We start from the raw sequence: 21,748 nt of genomic DNA, 5'->3' as shown, positions 1-21,748 counted from the left end.
CACACACACACACACACACACACACACACACACACACACACACTCCATAGGCTCATAGAATCTGTTTTAAAAGTTGAGGCAAGACTCATGCATATATTTCTAAAGTGTACTTTAATATATATTCAAGGAAGAAAATCAACTCTAAAATGTCAGAGTGTAGGAGTGAAAATTCTGATTTAATGACTATGGACTGAACCTTAGGAATCCACAAGGATTCCCCACAAGGTTTTGGTATGCAGCCATCACTGGAAACCACTCACCTCAGCTATGCCCACCGTTGAACTTGGTTTACTACAGTTGTTCCTCTGAGTTTTGTTTCTCTAATTTGTGTCTAGGATTTACATTCCTATTTGCAACTGAGATTTGCATACAGTTCCTTTCTTTTGTACAGTTGCTGTTAGATTTTCCTCTATCACTATCAGTCTGCTTATTATCATTACTAATTTGATCCTTGTTTTGTCAAGTATGCAGATGCTGCTCAGCTGTCTGAATGAATAAGATTGCTTGATTTTTTCAAGCAGGAGGAACTGAGGCTGAAGCCTCAATACTAATGTAAAAACCTTGGCATGGCTGAGTTTGCCTATAACAGCAGTACTGGGGAATGGGGATGGGGAGAGCTTGTTGGCTAGCCAGCCTTGACACAATGGCCAAATTTGGTTCAGGATGAGATCTTATCTCAAGACAATGTGGAGAATGATAGATGCAGACTCCAGAAGTCCAGACTTCTCTGTCTCCAAACCTGCATGTGTGTACACCTGTACATTTATGTAATGTAACACACATGCACTCACACACACATACACACACACTCACACATATACACACACAATTTATATTCCTACTTTCCTGTGTTTTAAAAGAGAATAGAAAAAACCAACAACATTGAATTTGAATATTTATTTTACTTTCATAGTCCCAGATTGTTATTTCTAATATCACTTCCAGTTTTTTGATAAGTAGACATAGTCAAAGAGAAGTAATATGCTGTGGCTCACATAAGTAATATCTGTTGCTTGTGCTCCACATGCAACCGCAGCTGAATGTCTACCCTTCCTTCCCAGGACAGGAAGCCCTGCCCATTCAGCCAGAGCACTATCCACGTGATGCAGTGCCTTTGTTATCACACATTGCTCTTCCAGCATCATGTCATATGGACATATTCTTTTTATTTCAAATTTGACTTATCTGGCTTGATAAAGTATCTTTGCATTGAAATGAAAGGGTATTTTCTTATTAAAAATTTAATTAGGTTTTACTTTTCAGAATTCACATTCTAAAATACCTCCTTTTTCTAAATAACTCTTGTTACTATTACTGCTTTTTCTAACATTCTTTCCTCAATGCAATTTGTACCTGCCATGTTGCATTCTGTCATATATATGTATATGTACCATATATATGTATATATATATATTCATTCACAAAATCTTAGAAAACCAAATTCATCACAACAGCCAACACTCATCTTGAAAGGTGAATATTTCTAAGAAAAGACTTGTGCAGCTTTATACTTGGGTACCTTTTAAACTCATGAGTAGTTTTTCTTTCATAAACCAAACATACTAAGCACAACATTTGGAATTCAGTTTGACCATGTCTCCAAAGAGTAGCCTTTCTTAAAAGTTGAAGTTGTTGAGTTTTTGTTTGTTACTTTGTTTTATTCTCGTTTGTTTGTTTGCCTATACGTTTTCTAGAGAGAAAGAAAGGACATGGAATTGGACAGATGGGGAGGTAGGGAGGGATCTTGGAGGAGTTGGAGGATGGGAAACAGTGTCCATAATCTATTGTGTGATTAAAAATTATTACTATGTATATAATAAGCACACATACATGCACATGCATATACCCCTACTCAAAAGAACAACAACAACAAAAAGATCGAGGTAGGTGAGTTTGATCACTATAAAAGAATTGTTCATTTCTAACAGCCGGGCTCTTTGTTGTTAGCCAGAACTATACTCTAAGGAAGAATGTACTTTTTTCTTCTTTTAGACATGGAAGAGTTGGATAATCTGTTCACTGAATCAAGAATTACTTGTGTATAGTTCTCTTAGTTGCCTAGAACTTTCTAATTTGTCTTGATCCAAATAAGCTGGGATGGAAAAAGTACAGAGCTTGGCCATTTTTACATGGGAGGACCTGGAGTCTCTCTCCATGAATTTTTAGGGGATTTGTTAACACTTCCATGCAGAAGTGAGGTATTTTTGAATAATATTTTAAATTAATGATACAAATGTATAACTTAGTATAGAGAGAACTTGCATTCTTTGCCACAATGACTGTGAGCCTAGAGAGCTGGCAGGAAGATGTTATGAGGCTTTAGGAAGCTGCCCTGGATCGTGTAGCTGCACTGAGCCAGGAAGCCTTCAGGCTTCTCTGCACGACCTCCACATCCTCATATTTCAGTGTTGTCCATGTCTCTGTGTGGCTGCCCCAGCACATGATTTGTGAGATGGTCCTCAGCTGCATCTAACAGATAGATCTTCATCTTCTTGTTGCTTGCTTCTCAGTTCTGGGATAGTAATAAGAACAACTTCATATGTATGCCATAGGTTCTAAGATTTAGGAAATATTTTTACTTTTTAGAGGGTATTAGTCTATTAATGTTTGGTATGAGGACAGTATGAAAATAAATTTATTCATCAGTTATTTATAAATTGTATGTATGTATGTATGTATGTATGTATGTATGTATACCTTATGTATGTAGTGCCCATGGAGACTAGAAGAGGCTATCAAATCCCCTAGAACTAGCTATAGGCAGCTGGATGTGAGCTGACTGACAAAGATTCTAGGAACAAAATTCTGATCCTCTGGGACAGCAGCAAACACTGTTAACACCTGGAACATCTCTCTAATTCCTCATATATCTTTTTGGATTTTGTTCAATATTCAGCCAGTGAATATTTTGATAAGTATAAAGATGATCAGAGAAAACATCCTGTGATTTCCTTCACAGTAGAGCAGAAAATAATGTTTTATAGATTTTGCTAGGTTGTTCTGTTCTTAAAAATCTCTTATAACTAGGGTATTTATTTAAATGTTCCTGGAAGCTGATGGACCAAAATTAGAGATTAAAATGTACCCGTCAAGGAAATGGTCTGTGGCCAGGCTACGTGTCTTTAAACTCTTGCTCAAATGAAACCTTTTGATTTTGGAGACTTTCCCTTTCTCTCCTTCATACAGCTGCTGTGTAGAATGGGGGTAGTAATGACATTCCTGCTGCACACAGGTGTGGGGATTTAGTGAATTTATACTCCTTGCTTAAAGCTGTGCTGTATGTCAGCAGTGACCACCGTGAAGTTTATCATTTTGATAGTCTTCTGCATTCTGTTGTGAGAAATCCATATGGTAAATGACAGACAATGTCAAAGTGCCATTCTTAAATTGTCAAGAACATAGCTTGTGGGACAGAAGGCAGCATTACATCTTTCAGGAAGAAATCATCAGAACCCAAAATGGATTCCTAAGAAGAAACAAGACCCTTGGTAGATTTTGATTAGAGGAAATACAGACTAGCGATGCCTCACTTAGATGTCTCATATAAAGATACTTAAAATAGATGTGTGTGGAAGCTGAGTAAGGGGACATAGCAGTAATCTTAGCACTTGTAAGACTGAGAAAGGAGGATTATCCTAGGTTTAAGCCAACTTGGACTACACAGCAGTAAGACTTGGTTTTAATTGCTCAAAGATGAAAATATACAAATGACAGCAACAGAAACCAAACCAAACAGATTCTCAAAGCCCCACAAATACAACAAAACACAACAACAACCAGATGTTCACAATGCCCACCAGTCAGAAAGTAAATATAATCTTTTCACCTTTTAGAAACATCCAACTTTATAAGATTTCTCACTACCAGAGGTAGAGCCCTAAATCCAGCCTATTAGACATTGACACAATTCTGTAGTATTTCCAGGTACAGAATAAGTCTTTTTAAAATAATGAAACTAACAAACCAAAAAAATAGTTAAGGGATTTCTTTCACACTGCTATGTAAAGTTATCTTTGGAGATTTTAGAGGTGAGCCTTGGCCAAAGCTGGTTAGCACAGGATCACAGCTCTAGCAAGGAAGAAAAGTCATTTTTAATAAAGCATGAGTGTGAATGTATTATGCAGTCCTGTCCAAGTGACTAGTTACTTGAAATATCAAATGTATTGCATACTGAGGTAACATGCATCTCTTCTACTTTAAAGCCACTGGATTATGAAGAAAATCGTCAAGTGACCCTAGAGATTGGCGTGAACAACGAAGCTCCATTCATTAAAGATGTTGCAAACCGAATTCCCACCATGAACCGGGCTATGGTTACAGTCCATGTGAAGGATCAGAATGAGGGGCCAGAATGCAAGCCCCCAGAGCAATATGTGCGGATCAAAGAGAACTCAGCAGTTGGGTCTAAGATCAATGGCTACAAGGCCTACGACCCTGAAACCAAGAATAGCAATGGCTTAAGGTACACAAATCTCTGCAACCGTGTGGTGACAAAGTTGTCATAATTGAAACAGGTAATTTATTTTGAGGTATGTTGTAACACCAAAGACTTATAAAATTTCTTTTTATTAATAGGTACAAAAAATTGCAGGATCCTAAAGACTGGGTCAGCATTGAAGAAGTTTCGGGGTTGCTCACCATATCAAAAACCCTAGACAGAGAAATAATGGCTCCAAGAAATGACATGTACAATATTACAGTCATGGCAATTGACCAAGGTAACAAAAGTATTAATTTGGTATTTTATAAAATAATTGAAGAATAAATTGTAATTATGCTTATGGTGATTAAATATTATGGTAAATATACAGAATTCTTGAACATTACCTCAAGACTAGTATCTCTCTTGTCCTAGGAGATGACTTTGGCGAGAAGATACCATTTATTTCTGGTTTTGTATGTTTTGTTGTTTTGGTTTGTTTGTGTAGCCAAAGGTGCTTTTAAATTCACCATACAACCAAGGAAGACATTTCTCGTTCCTGATCCTCCTACCTCAGCATACTGAGTGCTACAGGGTTGCACTCCACATTTGGAAAGATGCTTTTGTTGTTGACATAGAGTCTTATTCTGTAGCCCAAGATGACTCAAGTCCATTATATAACTCAGGCTCGTCTTTAAGTTATGGCAATTCTCCTGCTTTAGCCTTGCCCATGTTGGGTTTATAAGTGTGAGCCATCATGTCCAGCTAAATAACACACATCCTATTTATCTTTATAGTCTATCTGCAAGAACTTAGTTCTTGCACGGTTTTGTGGTAAAGGACAATGATCAAACTTAACCATGAGACTAGATGAAGTGGTCTCCTAAGACTCTTTACATATCTTTGTATCACTTTACCTGAAGGCTTCCCCATTAATTAATTAATTTTCAATAAAGCAATTAATTAAATTAATTAAATTTACATGCTGATGGAAGATTCCCCTCCCTCATCTCCTCTCAGTCCCTCCCTCTCAAATCCCCTCCTCCCCATTTATTTACCCCTTCTTCATAAAAGGTGTGGCTTCCCATGGATAATCAACCTGCATATCAAGTTGCAGTGGGACTAGGCAGGACCAGGCAGCCCAGTTAGGGCAAAGTCAGGCAAGAGTTGTTAAGGGTCTCACATGAAGCCCAAGCTGCTCATCTGTTACATATGTGTAGAGGGGACTAGGTGTGTCCCATGAATGCTCTTTGGTTGGTGGTTCAGCTTCTGTGAGCTTCTATGGGGTTTTCTTGTGGTGTCCTTGACTTCTCTGGCTCCTTCAGTATTTTCTTCCCCTCTTCCTCAGAACTCCCAGAGTTCTGCCTAATGTGGGTCTTTGCACCTGTTTCTATCAGCTGCTCAGTGAAGCCTCTCAAAGGGCAGTTATGCAAGGCTCCTGTCTGCAAGTATAGCAGAATATCAAATAGTGTCAGGGGTTGACTCTCTCATGGGATGCGTCTCAAGTTGGGTCAGTCATTGGACATTCCCTCAATTTCTGCTCCATCTCTATCCCTGTACATCTTTAGGCAGGACAAATTTTAGGTGGAAGTTTTTGTGAGTAGGTTGGTATTCCCATCTCTCTTTTACTCATTCAGCTAATTATTAAATCCTTCTAAACTTGAATTTTAGTTTTTAAAGTAAATTTCCTCTATCCATGGCTTCATTTTAATTAACAATAATTTCAATGTGTTATATTACCCTGTACTCATTGAATTAGAATCTTTGGTTGTGAAGCTTTTATGTAATATATTAAAACCTCCCTGTGGGTTTAAATGTAACATGAGACTAGAATAATATTTCTATAACCACTTCATCATGACTCATTAACACCCATGAGTCCAAGGAAAGAGAGCATTCAATTCAGCATTTACTTCTATTGTTTATAGCAATTCTGGCAAAGGGCTTGTTGAAACTTGTATCCGATAGTATCATCAGCAGGAGCCATCTTAATCTGTAGCTTTTATTCATTTATATTCTCTTTACCCATTCATCTAATAACCAAAGATTATATTTTCAGGAAATATAGATTCTCTCTGTTACACTCAGTAACCCATGCTTCCCTATGACAGGCTCCAGTAGTCACAAGAGCTGAGAAATAGAATTAGCTTAGATGACCATCATGGATAAAGAAAACATGTTACATATACACAATGGAAATTCATGTCTCTGTAAAGAAAAATAACTAGTGACAGTTGCAAGAAATGGACACAAGTGGGATTCATTATGTTAAGAGAAAAGTGCTAGATTCAGAAAGACAAATACCACTTATTTTCTCTCATGAGTTGGACCTAGATTTAAAATTATGTATTTGTGTGTATATAAAAATAGAGTAAGGTTTACTTTGCTTTTGGAGACTCTAAGACAGGAATCTGAGACCAGCACTGAGACTTGTCCCTTTCCCTTCTCAGAGGGTAAATCATGCACAGGAACACTTGCAGTGAACATCGAGGATGTGAATGACAACGCACCAGAGATAATTCAAGATTATATTGTTATCTGTAAGCCAAAGATGGGGTACACGGACATTTCAGCTGTGGATCCTGATGAACCTATCCATGGCCCTCCCTTTCAGTTCAACTTGGCAAACACCTCTCCAGAAGTCAACAGAATCTGGACCCTCAACCAAGTTAATGGTATTACCGAAAGATAACAATTCATGTGATTTGAAACAGCAGAATAACTATTGAAGGGTTTACATTTTAATTTGCATAAAGTATGATGCAAAAGTTTAGGATGTTAAATTAGTTTTCTTTCAATGCATATATTTGTGTGTATGTGTGTGTGAGTGCATGCGCATGTGTATGCATCTGTCTATAGTATGCATATGTTTGCCTGTGTGTATGTGTATGCTGATAGATGCTTGGAGAGGGTGTCAGATTCCTTGGAATTGGAGCTATAGGCAGTTATGAACTGTCCAATATGGGTGCTGGGAACTGAACCCTGGCCCCCAGGAAGAACAGTAAGTAAAGAACAACAAAGCTATTTTTCCAGCTCCCGATACCATATTCTTTCATTCTACCAAACTGTATATATACTGTTATTTCTGCCTAGAAAAATCACTTTCACTGTGTCTCAGTTTCATGCTAACATAAAATGCATGCATTGCTTACTACCAGTCAAATAAGCTGCATACCCTGAGTATATGCACAAGGATGAGTCAGGCAGGCAGCACCTCAGCTCAGATGCTTAGCCTCTGAGGACTCTTCCCACAAGCATATGCAGGGCCCTGTGACATTATCCATCATGTGTCAGAACACCTCACACCTTGTATGACTGTGGTTTGCCAGCTTTTGTCTCTCACTTTCAGCACTGAGCCCAGTACCTAGCACATAGTAACTACTTAAAAAGTTATTGCTTAATCAGTGCTTTATGAAAGAATATCTAGGAAGGGAAAAGAGCACAATAGGGCAAGAGTGATTGGGTGTCATCAGTGTTTAAAGGTTTTCTTAGGAGTGCTGAGTACTTGGGTATAAGGGAGGGTAAAATTAGGTGGTGAGGACTATGTCCTAAGCTGAGGAGACTGACCTTTGTACTGTAGGTGACAGTGGGGTATGGATTGGGACTGTGGAAAGGAGGTCATGTTGCATCCAGATGTATGTCTTATATAGATGACAGTAGTGTCAGAATATAATTGGGAGAGGGCCAACCTGAACAATAAGGAAAATCCAAGGTTGAACTATTACAAGTATACGAGATGGCTTTAGCTTATCCAGTGGTCTTTAGAAAGGTCAGTGATTTGTATAGTCTTTCCTTAGACACTGGTGTTGCTAAGTACTCCAGTATAAGCCAAGAACCACTCTTAATTTTCTAGCAAGCTTTCAGGTGCAAGGTGTAGCCAAAACCCAACAGTTCTAACAGACATTTAAGCTGTACAAATTCCAGGAGCTTTCTGGGCTGTATTCTATGCTGCACATGGTCATGCTTTTGTGTAATGAGAAGTAGTATAGTTAGCTGTGTTATGGAGATTATTTCTACATACAAGGCATTAATCATACAGGGAGTACTATGCTTTCTGAAACATTGTCTTTTCTAAAAAGGGTTAAAAGACAGCAAAAAAGTAAATGGCTTAGTGTTACATATAATTTTAGGAAGCACACTTCCCTTGCCTGGTCTTCTTGTCTGGTGCTGTGGCCCTTTTTGACTTAGCTCTGAGATCATGGCTCTACTGGCTCCACTGTCATCTTGCCCCGGTTCCAACTGAGAACACCTAGAGCTACCACTTGAGTTCCACAGGCCCTTCATCCCCATGGATGGTCTGCCAACCACCAACTGCCACTCTGGTCTCACTCAGATCCCATGCTAGCTCTTTCTGTCTCCACTTGCTGCTTGCCCATGTTGTAATGACTGCCCAGGTCTCACCCAGCTCCCTTTAGCCCCGTGAAAGGAAAACACTAAAGACTTTTATATTTTAAAACTGATCAGATAACTCAAAGGCTGGGCTAAAATTATCTCACCCCAACCTCCATGGCCTTCGCAGGCACAACTGTGGAGTGCCCCGAGAAAACTACATGTCTGTAGGTCTTGGTCTGACTCCGAATCCTCTCCTCCCTTCTCTTCCTGTCTTGCCTAGAAATCCTGTCTTGTCTTTCACCCAACAATTAGCTTCTGCCATCTTTATTTACCCAATCAACAATTAGGCAAACAGTTAGGGGAACTCTCTCTACAGCTTAAAACATGAAAACTGAGAACATTCTCTGTGTATTTGCAAGCATTGATTCTTTAACAGCATATGAATTAGAATTAAAGAAAAATTTGACCCTGACATTAAGAGTCAATTCTTCTTACGCTGTATAGATCAATGGAAATAAGATATTGCTGGAATGCTTAGGTCAATTCAATACTAGATTAGTATTGTTTATTACTATTATTATTATTTTGGCCTTTTGAGATAGGATCTCACTAAGTAGCTCAGGCTAGTTTCAAATTCACTGTTCTACAGCAAGCATGAAGACCCAAGTTCAGTCCTCAGAGTCTACATGAAAACATCAGGATATTGTAGTATCAGTTTCAAATCCTAGAACTGGTGGTTGGGCAGGAGATCGGTGGAGCGCTGGGCTTGGTGGCAGGCAGACTAGCTTAATCTTGAAGTACTAAGTAATGAGAGATCCAAAACCCAAGGTGGTCAGTTCCTGAGGAATGATATCTAAGGTTCTTATGGTATGTCTATATTTAAGCACACTTTATGTGCACACTTGTCCATACAAAATAAATCAATCAAAATAAAATCTTTTTATTTTCTTCATAGATACAGCTGCCCGCCTGTCCTATCAGAAAACTGCAGATGTTCAAATATACAATGTTCCTGTCACTGTAAAAGACAGAGCAGGCAAATCTGCAACCAAAATGTTGAGAGTTAACCTGTGTGATTGTACTCATCCTAGCCAATGTCCGCTCAGATCAAGGAGTGCAGGAATCACCCTGGGAAAGTGGGCCATCCTTGCCATCTTGCTGGGCATTGCTCTGCTATTTTGTAAGTACTTTCATTCACTTGAAGATAAAATGAGAAATAAAAGACCAGAGTATCCAAAAGGATCTTGAGAAGTGACTACAAACAAGCAACCATCAGTAGTGATTGCCTTTTACAGGTTACTGCTGTATTCTGTGGTAGCTGAGTTCTACTTGAATAGTCACTACATGAGGGAAAACAATCCTTTCGGACACAGGTTGCATGCTTAGACAGGATTGTTGAAATGTCTCCAGCTTACTGTTTCTAATTCCTTTTATCATTTATAGAAAGAACCTGCTCTTTGGAGTACAATAAAGTTAATTGATATGAAATTCTTAGACTAGTACATTTTAAGTTTCTAACACTCAGTTATCATTTTTCATCAACCCAACAAAATACATATATCTTTAACACCCACTAAAGTCCAGAAAGTGGTACAAGGTAGGATTCATTGTTGAACAAAATAGAGAAATTAAAAAAAAAACCAAACAAACAAACAACAAAATAGAACCAAAATTTCAACAATCACCAAAATGTTTTATTTTGACAGGAGAAGAAAGTAGGATTACAGTAAGTAGAATGACCACACTGCTGTTCATGTGTTAGATCATCAGTCTTGGCCACACATTTGAACACAAGGTCAAATCACCAGGTCATGCCTACATGACGTAATTTGGGAAGTCAGTCCTGTGGCATACCTAAAAATATGGGCTTTCAACGACTATATGGTCTGAAGAAAGTCAAACAATGGTGTTGAGACTCCTGAATCTAGACAGAAGTGATTGAAGGGAGAAAGGTTGGAAAATGAAACCAGAAGGAGAGGGGAGTGGAGGAAAGGCTGAGTGATCCTTCAGGGGACAGGGGGTATGTATATCAGAGTTGTCTGGGTGGCCTCAAATCCAAGACATCTGTAATAGGGCCAACACTGAGCATATCTGATTGAGAGGCATGGTGGCGTTGTCAAATCTGCACGCTAAACATGGAATGTCCTGAACTTTCTATTCTTGTTTTCCTGTTTGTTTGGTTTGGCTGTTGTTTTGGTTTTTGAGAAAGTCTCACTGTATAGCCCTGGCTGTTCTGGAATTCACTACATAGACCAGGACCAGTATGTAATTTTCATTTCATATATTATTCATAATTATTTTCTTTCAACAATTTAAGGGCTTTAAAATCTTAGGTCAAGGGCCTATGGAATTGTAGGCTGGAATTGCAGCCATGGTTTGTGGTTGTGCTAGAGGGTCTTCTGGACCACTGCATGTAGCGGTTATTACTGTCGGGTTAGTGACCACATTATCGTAAATCTCCTATGATTACCATGTAGGATGGAAGTCTAGATAAGATATAAAATGTGCTTAATTTTGTTTGTTGAAAACAATCTGATCTAAGAAAAAAAAGGGCTTTTAAATTTTTATTTACTTTTTAAATTTTCCAATTGGCAAATTGGATAAGTAAATATCGTTAACATTTGACTTAAATAAATATGAGCTACTTTTAAGATCTACAATTGAGCTCATGATTCTAAACCCTTTCACACAAAGAAGAGGATTCCTTCTGTTAGAAATATCACCAAAATGCACCTGTGATTAGCGCACATTTCAAATTGTGTCTGTAAATTTTGAAAACAAGGATAACTCAAAGGATGCCACAGTTAATGTTGTTATTGTCCTCCTTTGGCCCAAAGAACAAATAATAAAGGATGGTTGCTTTATTCTATGTTTGGAAAATTAAGTATGACTTTTTTAAAATGTATTTCTTACTATTATTTTTACTTAGCGGTACTGCTAACTTTAGTATGTGGAGTTGTTACTGCCCGAAAAGGAAAACATTTCCCTGAAGATTTAGCACAGCAAAACTTAATTATATCAAATACCGAAGCACCTGGGGATGACAGAGTGGTAAGTCATTTCTTTGGTGAATAATTATCTCTATAGTTTTAAGATCCGTCCCTGTGTACTTAGTAGGAGTGAATTTATATTTGTAAAGAGTTGTAATCTTATAAATTGTTACATCTTCACTCTGTCAGTATTCCAAAGCTTATGGTGTGGCACTTACTGAGTTTCGTAAAACAAATTTACTCTTCAGGTTTAACTTTTCTACTTTTTGGTAGCATTAAATTAATCTTAGTCTTTTGTTGTGATGTTTTTTCTTACTACACTAATCACTCTGATTGCTTTCTGCAATCTGTGAGATTCTTTGATCCCCACTGATGTCTTATTTTGTTATAATGCAGTGCTCTGCCAATGGATTCACCACCCACACTGCCAACAACTCCAGCCAAGGCTTCTGTGGTACAATGGGGTCAGGAATGAGGAATGGTGGGCAGGAGACCATCGAGATGATGAAAGGACACCAGACCTTGGACTCCTGCCGTGTGGCTGGGCATCACCATACCCTGGATTCCGGCAGGGGAGGACACATGGATACTGACAACTGCAGATACACATACTCAGAGTGGCACAGTTTCACTCAACCCCGACTCGGTGAAGTGAGTTTCCTTAGGTGTTTTACTCTGAAGTAGAGAACAATCAGACACTGATATTAATGTACATTTCCAGAAAATGCTTTGCCACAGTGTTTATGAGTTTCCTCTTGTTAGTCACTTAAAAATGCTTTGGTCTTGTTATAGTCTTTAATTTTTAAATATTTTGATTCCTCTGTCACATTCATTCAGTTTCTAGACCCTTATAAGATGATCCAGGGACGCCATGCGTAGTGGCACACGCCTTTAATCCCAGAACTTGGGAGGCAGAGGCAGGCGGATTTCTGAGTTCGAGGCCACCCTGGTCTACAAAGTGAGTTCCAGGATAGCCAGGGCTATACAGAGAAACCCTGTCTCGAACCCCCCCCCCAAAGAAAAAGATCCAGGGGCTTCTAATAGCTGCTCCTGAATGGTGTATCTTTTAGGTGTATCTCTATCTTATAAACTCCTTGGATAAGAAAAGAATGTGAAGAAAAATTCTAGTTCCTCACAAATAGGCCTTTTCCAAATTAAATTTGTATTTTGCTGTGAAAACATAAACGTCTAAATGCAGTTTTACGTTAAAGACTGGCACACTTTACTGAGGTGCAGCTTTAGCTTAGAAAGCTGCACAATTAAGTTAAGCCATACATTATTTACTTAGTTTACTTTTCTTATTTACTCTAAGTGCATCACTTACGGTGAATCGAGGAATCACCCGCATAGAGAATGTACAGGGAAATGACCCAGTTCATGGGGACATTTGAAATTTATTCTTAGTAATTTTGAAATATACAACACACCACTGTATGGATTGTTTTCAATACATAAAGCATACTACCAGATATAAAGGGCCTTATCTAGAAAGAGGCAATGATGAGGAAGAAAGGGTTAAATAAGTGGGTCTCAGTCTAAATCAGCAGTGTTAGGAAGCTTTTAAAAATACAAATGCTTTTGTTTCATTCTAGGAGAGTCTAATTCCACTGCTGTGTGTGTGTGTGTGTGTGTGTGTGTGTGTGTATATACAAAGTCTCACATGTGATTTGTATGTCATGGAGGGTAGGGTAGGGGTCCTGTTTAAACATACTTCTCAATGATTCATGTCTGAATCAGAGGGAATTTATGTGCTCTTAGCAAATATTGTACCAGACATGGTTAATTCTGTGATGGACAGAATATGGGTAATATTCTAGAAGAGGATTCTTGGTCACTGCCCATATTATTATTATTTTTATCTTACATTGTCACATTCAAGTTTTTACATGTTTTATATTTAAAGATGACATTCATGTGAGATTATAAGAATTGTCAAAGCTCCAGACACTCATTTAGGAACGCCCTTCAGTGTTATAACTGGTAATGGGAGGAGAGGCTAGCAAGGTCATGGATAAAACATTTGGTAGCAGCCAGCCAGGAGCTGAGAATAAGGGAAAGGCTGTGCAGGTTAGCATAGGGAACCTTGAATATTGGCAGATGTGCCAGTGAAACATAGTACTGAGGGTAAGGAAGAGAGGGTAGCAGGACATTGTACTGAGGGTAAGGCAAAGGCAGTCAAAGGCTTGGCTGCCTCAGAGCACAAGTGTAGTTTCTGCAGTGTGAGTTAAATGGATGCTTTTAATTTCATTGCTTTTTCTGGGGATATATCTCTGGCTTTTGGATATGTTGGAATGCAGTATTTTTTTTATGTACCTCATCACTGCACAAGATAGAGGTATAGTTCATGGTCATTGTATTCTTATGAGTGATGGGCACGAGCAGTATGCTTCCATCCATTGCTCTTTCTATAATTAGTTTCCTGAAATAACAAAGTGATATTGGAGGAGAGGTTGACTTAAAGTAACACAAGTTAGTAAACTAAAGTTATTTTAAACCAGAACCATTTGGTATTCACCTACAGATTCTAACCACTTGGTATATTGTCTCCATCATGTGAACTGACCTCAATATTAGATGTAACATTTGGGGATAAATATTTAATTATGACTTAAGTGTACTTAGATATAACATTTGTAGACCTACTTTTATTTTGATGAATTATTAAAAATGACAACTATACTGACTTATGATATGGCTGTAATATAGACCAATCATGTGCATTTTTTGTGTGTAGGACTCCATTAGAGGACACACTGATTAAAAATTAAACATAAAAGGTAAATAAAATAAATTTTCTGTTCATATGTTGAAGTTGTTTTAAAAAAATAATACAATCCTCTTTTTTGGACTTTACAGAAATTGCATGTGTGTAATCAGAATGAAGACCACATCCCATCCCAAGACTATGTCCTCACCTATAACTACGAAGGCAGAGGGTCTCCGGCCGGCTCTGTAGGTTGCTGCAGTGAAAAGCAAGAAGAAGAGGGACTTGACTTTTTAAACAACTTGGAACCCAAATTTCTTACATTGGCAGAAACATGCACAAAGAGATAATGCCAGTGGGTTACAACTTGAGATAACCTTATCAGACATTCCAGAAATTTGAAACAATGATACTGTAAAACAGACTCAGTACTTACACAAAATGGTCTTGAGTTATGCTGGCTTGACATGTGATATTCTGAGTGTAGTCTAGTGTAAAATTGACACATATTCGGAAGAAACCATTTGTGAAATTCTGATATTTTCCAGGAGTTTTGTGCTGTGTGTAACTCTCCTGCCAGGTAAGGCAGGAACTGTGCTCCTGTGCCTGGTCTGTTATAGGGTCACGATCCTGGCTGTGTGCAGGGCATGTATCTTCAAGTACTGCTAAGGTATACCTACATTGTGTGGCCAAGAGCTTCTGCACATATTATTTTCTCCATTTTACAATCTCCCCCTATCAATTTGCATTGTAAATGCAGCTTGTTGCTGACCACTTTTCAAAGAGTACAAGTGTTAAAACAGAGGACCAGAAGCGCTCAAGCTGTAGTAGTAGCGTTAAGTAAGGTCCACAGAGGACTCACCCTGCCAGGAGGATATTTTCCAAACAAATGAAACTATTAGTCTGAAAATAGTTAAGTTGTACCACTATCACATCCTTCTAAGGATGGTTTAAGAAACAAACAAAACACCAAGGAAGGATGTTTCAGGGCAGAACAAACTTATGATGCATTACATTAAAACTTTTACAGAGCTGAAGATCAGGGCCTGCCTCTTTATAATTTCTATCAAATACTTTATTGGACTTTGGAAACAAACTTTTGTACACTGGCCTAATGTGTACCATTTTTCTGTTTCAGCACCTTCTGAAGCCAGTGTTTATTTGTAACCAAAGTATGCACTGGAATGACATTTAAAATGCAAAGGAAACAACAAGGAAAATGACAATGATTGAAAATAAAGCTGGAGATGGCTTATCTTGTAACAAGAAATCAGGATCTTAAAGGAGTAGATTCCCTTCTGCCAGGCTACTGTGGGCTGTGTGACACCTAAAGGTGTCAGCTTCTGCCTGCTTGAGTAATTTGTTTAAATTTAGAAACATATATTGTAGTTTTAGTGGGGAAGAAAGAGACAGCCACATGGAAGAGTAGATTCATTTTGTAGGATATATATAAATTTGTGCATTTAAACATTAGCAGCCAATTAAGAGATTTCAGCCCTCAACACTGCTGGGGCCTGCAGTTCACAGAAAGGATGTAGTTTTCTTGGGACCTAGTGTTGACAAACGCTGAAATACATGCTCTACCACTCTTTTCTTCTATGTGTTCTCTCCTTTTCTTTTCTTTTCTTTTCCTTTCTTTTATTTTATTCTAGGTTATTGGATTACCTCTGCATATTGGCTGGCCTCAAAATCTTAGTCCTCCTGTTGCAGTCTCTGGATATTAGAATTATAGGCAGGTACTGCCATTCTTGTTATTGAAGTAGAGCCAATTGGTCTTGTCTTTTAAAGTTGGAGCTTTCATGGTGCTGGGAGATAGTGGGGAAAATGTTGTTACCTTCTTGTGGACTCGGAATCGTAGCTTTGTTTCCAGAACCCACTCAGACTTTATGTGAAAGTAGTTCTGGCAGCTGTCCAGAGACCCAGCCCTTCTTTTTCCTGTCTGCCATGGCTGTTTGAAAGCCCTGCAGCAGATTCACTGAGCTGGCAAATCTTCCAGAACTCTATAATCCTTCAGAGTGACTTTAGTTTTACTTTTATCAGTTTGCTTTGTTAGAGGGGATTTATCACTTACAGAAGAACCAGGAATTTTGGATCTATGCAGGCAGGACCTTTTTCAGACCTCTTCTCATCTGGAATATGAAATCAGGAAAGTGGGCTGCAATGGGGGATGTAACTCAGCCTGGCATGGACAAAATAAAGGAATTGAGTCCAAGCTTTGCATAAAACAGGCATGATGACAACATGCCTGTAGCCACAGCACTTAGGAGGTAAGGAACAGGAAAATTGAGGGAGTTCAACGTTCTCCATAATTATGTGAGAAGCTTGAGGCCAGTTTAGGTTACATGTGGTGAGTCTTTGAATGGGCCAGAATTGTTATACTGGTCAAACTACATGTGCATCTAAGATTCTGATTAGATTTTAATTTTTTTTCCTGTTTTTATTTTACCCCAAGGGTTACTTTCATGATAGATTTTTGAAACAATCAATTTTTTTTGTTCACAGCATCATATAATATTTTATTCTTCTCACATGTATAGGTGAAAATTGTGCTATTTTAGTAAGAAAAATCAGCTCTCCTTTTGTAACTCTTTCCTTCCCTCCCCTGGGTTTTTATGTAAATGTACAGTACATTTTTTTTCTTACATTTATAAGGAAGAAGTTAACTGTCTAAAGAACAAGTGGAGTTTATTTTTCAATGTTATAAATAACTTTAATTTGACAATTAAATTGCGTTTGAACCTTGTCAAATAAAAACAAACAAGCCTTGAATGTGTGAAATAGCATTTCTTGATGAGGAATGTAGTATAGTGATGTCAAGTTGCTTTCCTGTCTTTGCTGAGTGTAAAGAGTAGAGAATCAAAGGTGAGACCACAGCAGATTTGAAACACTGAATTCCAGACTAGCACAAAAACTAAAACATCCCACAGTACCTTTGTTGTGTAGGGGTGACTATGCTACAGAACAGGACACTGGACAGTTGTCAGCATCATCAGTATGCACTGGGACCAGGAATTGTTAAGGCAAGCTCTCCAGATGAGGACTGCCTGGTTCTGACTGCAGTGATGACTGGTAAAATGCCTGAACTTGATGACGAGTAACTGCTCATAAAGGCTGAGCCATAGCTCCAGCCCCTTTTATCTCGGGTGTAGGAATTTACTAATAGAATAAAGGGGCTGTATTTTTGTGACATACGTGGAGTGCACTGACATTCTTTCTACCCCTCACAAAGAAGCCATTAGTATCTAGTGATGTGCGCGGTTAGCTGCTCCCCCGTGTGTTTTCTGGTTTGCTTTCTGGTGAGCTGAGAGTTCCTCTTGAACTCTCTAGGCAGGAAAGGCTGGTGAGTTCTCTTTATTCAGCTCCCTCTTCCCCACAGCTTCTCCTCAAGTATCTATAAGAGAGTGCGGGACACACCCTTCAGTGACTCAGACCTCTCCTGTTCTCAGGATGAGCACATTGACGTGACTCACACACTGGCGTGCCTACACATACTTCCCCAAGCTGAAGCACCTACATCTACTCTGGGACCCCAAATATTGAACTTCAGCAGAGAAACCTGCATCCTTTCTCATTTATAATCCTTGTCTCCTGTGAGAAATGTAACCCTTGTGGGGAGAAAGCATTTCCATGTCCATGTAAGATTTACTCGTGTGTGTGTGTGTGTGTGTGTGTGTGTGTGTGTGTGTGTGTGTGTGTATGTATGAATGTATACTCAAATGAATATAAGTGCCTTCAGAGACCAGAAGGGGACATCAGATCCCTGGAGTTGGAGTGAGTTGTGAGGTGGTCATGAGCCATCCAACATGGATATTTGGAACTGAACGCTGGTCCTCTACAAGAACTGCTAGCACTCTTGCTACTGAACCATCTTTGTAGCCCTAGAAGAAAGCACCTGTCAGTTATTTCTCTTAGGCAGTATTCCCACCAGCCTATACTCCATAGGCAGCATTTTGTTCTTAGATTCTGACACTCTTTACATACATGTTTTACTACCTTTCTTTCACAATGCTTTATGCTAAATGTGCTGTGTTATATAAATACATGCGCATTATTTTTTTAAAAAAAGATTTCAATTTCATCCTTAATGATTCAGATGCTTTTATGTATGTAATCTGTAACTCTCTAGTGTTACTGAATTACTGGTTAGAAAGCTATGTTATAGCTGAAATTATACTGGTGAATCATGCAAGCCCTGTGATATGATGCAATGTGCTGGAAGCTAAAGGCAGTCTTACAAATTACTCCTATTACTCCTATTGGATTGTTTCTTTAAAATATGAATCATCATAGACAAGTTAAAACAGACATATAATAACGTAAATTTACTTGAGAAAATGCCAAACAAAAGAGGCCCAAGAAAGCACAGAGAGAAAAGCAATGATACATTTTTTCCTGTTTTAGTAACATTTCTGCATAATGATTCTAATCTAGCAAAGTGCACAGTACATCTAAACCAAAGTCAGAATGGAGTTTCAGAGTTGAATGTGAATATGCATAACTTCAGATGATCAAATGCCATGTTACTCTCTAAAACAGAACCCTGCTTGCTTGACCTCATTAAATCTGAGAAGTCTTGTCATTCATATCTGGGTTTTGTTTTAAAAACATTTTACCTTTTCTTATCTGTATGTGAACCTGAGTATATTTCTGTGACACATGAGTGCAGGAGCCCATGGAAACCAGAAGAGGGCACCAGATTCCTGGGAACTGGAGTTGTAGATGGTTATGAGCTGCCCTGTGGGTGCTGAGAAGGGAATCAGGGTCTTCTGTGAGAGCAGGGGATGCTTACCAAGGACTCTCTCCAGCCCCAGGACCTAGACCTCCTATGTTAACCTGGGTTTCAAATCATGCTCCCAGTGACAAACCATGATGTCAAATACACCTTTAGTTTCCTCACAATTTAATTTTTCCTTAGTCTCAAAAATATTTAAGCAAAAGGGAAATAGGAACATAATCCTATTACAGCAAATTGGTATATTTACATTTTTTAGAGTGTACACTTCCACAAAATTGGATAAATGCTTACTTCTGTCACTATTAATCCAATTCTTTAACCAGGTTGGGTTTTTTTTTTTTTTTTTTGCGGGGGGGTGGGGGGTTGGGTTTTCGAGACCGGGTTTCTCTGTATAGCCCTGGCTGTCCTGGAACTCACTTTGTAGACCAGGCTGGCCTCGAACTCAGAAATCNGCCTGCCTCTGCCTCCNGAGTGCTGNGATTAAAGACGTGCGTCACCATGCCCGGCTCAATCCAATACTTTAACCAGCTTTAATTTTTGTAGAGGAATTTTTAACTCCTTTGGGTGGAATACAGAAATGACTTTAGTATACACCTTTAATGACAAAAAAACGTAGGTAAGTTTAGTTTGTAGAAGAAACAGTGTTTGATAGTAATGTCTGAGAGGCAGACAAAGTAACCAATCAGAGAAAGATTAGACAGTGTGAGTCAGAGTCAAGGAACTCTCATGAGAACAGATCGGAAAGCAGCTTCTTAAGAGCAACACAGGGTCGAGAAGGGGAGGTGGGAACTGAGCCAGATGGGAGTCAGTACCGTGTGTGCAGTGCAGCAGAGTTGAGCTCTTTTATGGCTTCATGCAGTGCAGTGCAGGTCAGCAGAGGTGGTTGAAGCCAGAGAATAAGAAAGACCCAGATTAGAATAGAGGCCAGAGTTAGTTTGAGGTCAAGTAGAACAATTCAGTGAGAAGCTGGATTGAATCAGTCAGTTTGGACAGAAGTGTGAGCCAGAACAGCTGATTTGAACCAGCCAGCCAGAATTCAGAAGAAAAAAAAAAAAAAAAACAGAAAGAGTGAACTTATTCAGCAGGAAGCCTCCAAAATGACAATTACATTAGGCGAATAAAAGTTACTTTTACAAACGCTTAAAAGTTGTATCTGCTATCAACTTCTATTCATATTTAAAAAAAACCAATTAAACCAATTACTATTTCTAACAGCTGACAACTTCCAATCTACATACAAGCAAGCAGTAGTAATCTTGTAACAGATTAAAGGCCACTCTCTCCAGGAGAATTCAAGGCAGCATAAGCATAAAGACCCAGAGAGAGGGATAAGAAATTACAAAACTACAGACATACCTGTGGAGAGATGGCACGATGGTTAAGAGCACTTGATGCTCTTATAAAGGACCTGAGTTTACTTGCCAGCACTCCTAGTGGGTTCCTCATAATGGCGTATTACTCCAGATCCAGGGCATTTTATGTATTCTTCTCTACTGCATAGGTATCTGCAGACACATGATATATACATATATATATATATATATATATATATATATATATATATATATATATATCTTAACATACATATGGTGTGTGTGTGTGTGTGTGTGTGTGTCTGCTTGTCTGTCTCTGTCTGTTTGTGTATAATTAGGCCAAGTCAAAAGCAAGGTTCAAGTTTGAGTGCAAATAGTGCTCTGATTGTCTCCTCGTGTGGAGCTATTTTGTAATTTGTCAGGTACCTATGTAAGTACTAGATCTACTCATGCAGTCTCTTGTTTAAAACACTGTTATTAATTTATTCATTCAGTTAATGATAATTCTTGGTCAGTTATCTCATGCTAAGGATAGTTTTAAGTGATAAAGATACAGCATTAAGGAGAGTAACTAAAACCAGTTTTAAGTTACATTCTTGGAAGGGAGAGGAAATACTTTGCTTGGTATGTCCCTATTTCTAAAGGCAGCATATATAAGGTGGAATGGGGTGGGGTGGGGATCCCAGTGGGATGCCTGGGCTTGTGTCCTGTGGCCACACAGTGTGTGGGATCTTGATTTGGTTAAGTAAGGGGTGCCTGGTTTCTTCCTTGAATTTTCTCCCTCCATTCTTTTCATCCTCTTGCTTTCCTGTCTTCTTCTCACTGTTTTCTCTTTAGTTCCCTGGCCCAATTCATTTCTTATAGTTTTCTTTCTCCATCTTCTCTCATCTTGTTTTCTGTGCTTTCTTGAGCTAGAGCTGAGCTTGCAGCGGGGCTTTGATGGCTGCCAGAGGTCTTTATTTGCATGTTACATGGAGCCTCCTTTGTAACCGACTACACAAGAAGGCAAGTATTAGCAAGTGATTTAGAGAGCCTTACTGCCAATACCAACATTTGGCATCCTGCTCATCTTCCGACAGTGGTGCTCTAGCTTGTCCTTCAACATGTCTCTACAGCCTGGACATGTAGAGCCAGTTACCATCCAGCTGGCCTATGTTGTCTTTCAGTGTTTTGTCTCTACCTTGAGCCAATGCCTTACATTAACACCTGGAGCACCACCCTTGGAAGCAAAGATCACCTGTTTATTCTTGTTTT

At 38.8% G+C, this 21,748-nt stretch overlaps 1 protein-coding gene across 2 annotated transcripts in view; it reads left to right on the top strand.

Annotated features, from left to right (window-relative positions):
• LOC110284858 (desmocollin-3) overlaps positions 1-17,220 on the top strand; it is a 44,626-nt gene extending 27,406 nt beyond the window's left edge. The window contains exons 10-17 of one of the 2 annotated variants that reach the window (XM_021150800.1): positions 4,203-4,462; positions 4,576-4,718; positions 6,871-7,095; positions 9,708-9,932; positions 11,682-11,803; positions 12,139-12,393; positions 14,477-14,519; positions 14,599-17,220. In XM_021150800.1, the coding sequence (XP_021006459.1) occupies positions 4,203-4,462; positions 4,576-4,718; positions 6,871-7,095; positions 9,708-9,932; positions 11,682-11,803; positions 12,139-12,393; positions 14,477-14,503 (1,257 nt within the window). In that variant the 3' untranslated portion in view covers positions 14,504-14,519; positions 14,599-17,220. The remainder of the gene's footprint in view (positions 1-4,202; positions 4,463-4,575; positions 4,719-6,870; positions 7,096-9,707; positions 9,933-11,681; positions 11,804-12,138; positions 12,394-14,476; positions 14,520-14,598) is intronic. The other variant, XM_021150799.1, reaches the window with a different exon arrangement.
• The last annotated feature ends 4,528 nt before the right edge of the window (positions 17,221-21,748 follow it).

This window comes from Mus caroli, chromosome 18 (assembly GCF_900094665.2).
Source record: "Mus caroli chromosome 18, CAROLI_EIJ_v1.1, whole genome shotgun sequence".
Taxonomy (NCBI): domain Eukaryota; kingdom Metazoa; phylum Chordata; class Mammalia; order Rodentia; family Muridae; genus Mus; species Mus caroli.
This window is presented reverse-complemented; position numbering and strand designations above follow the sequence as displayed.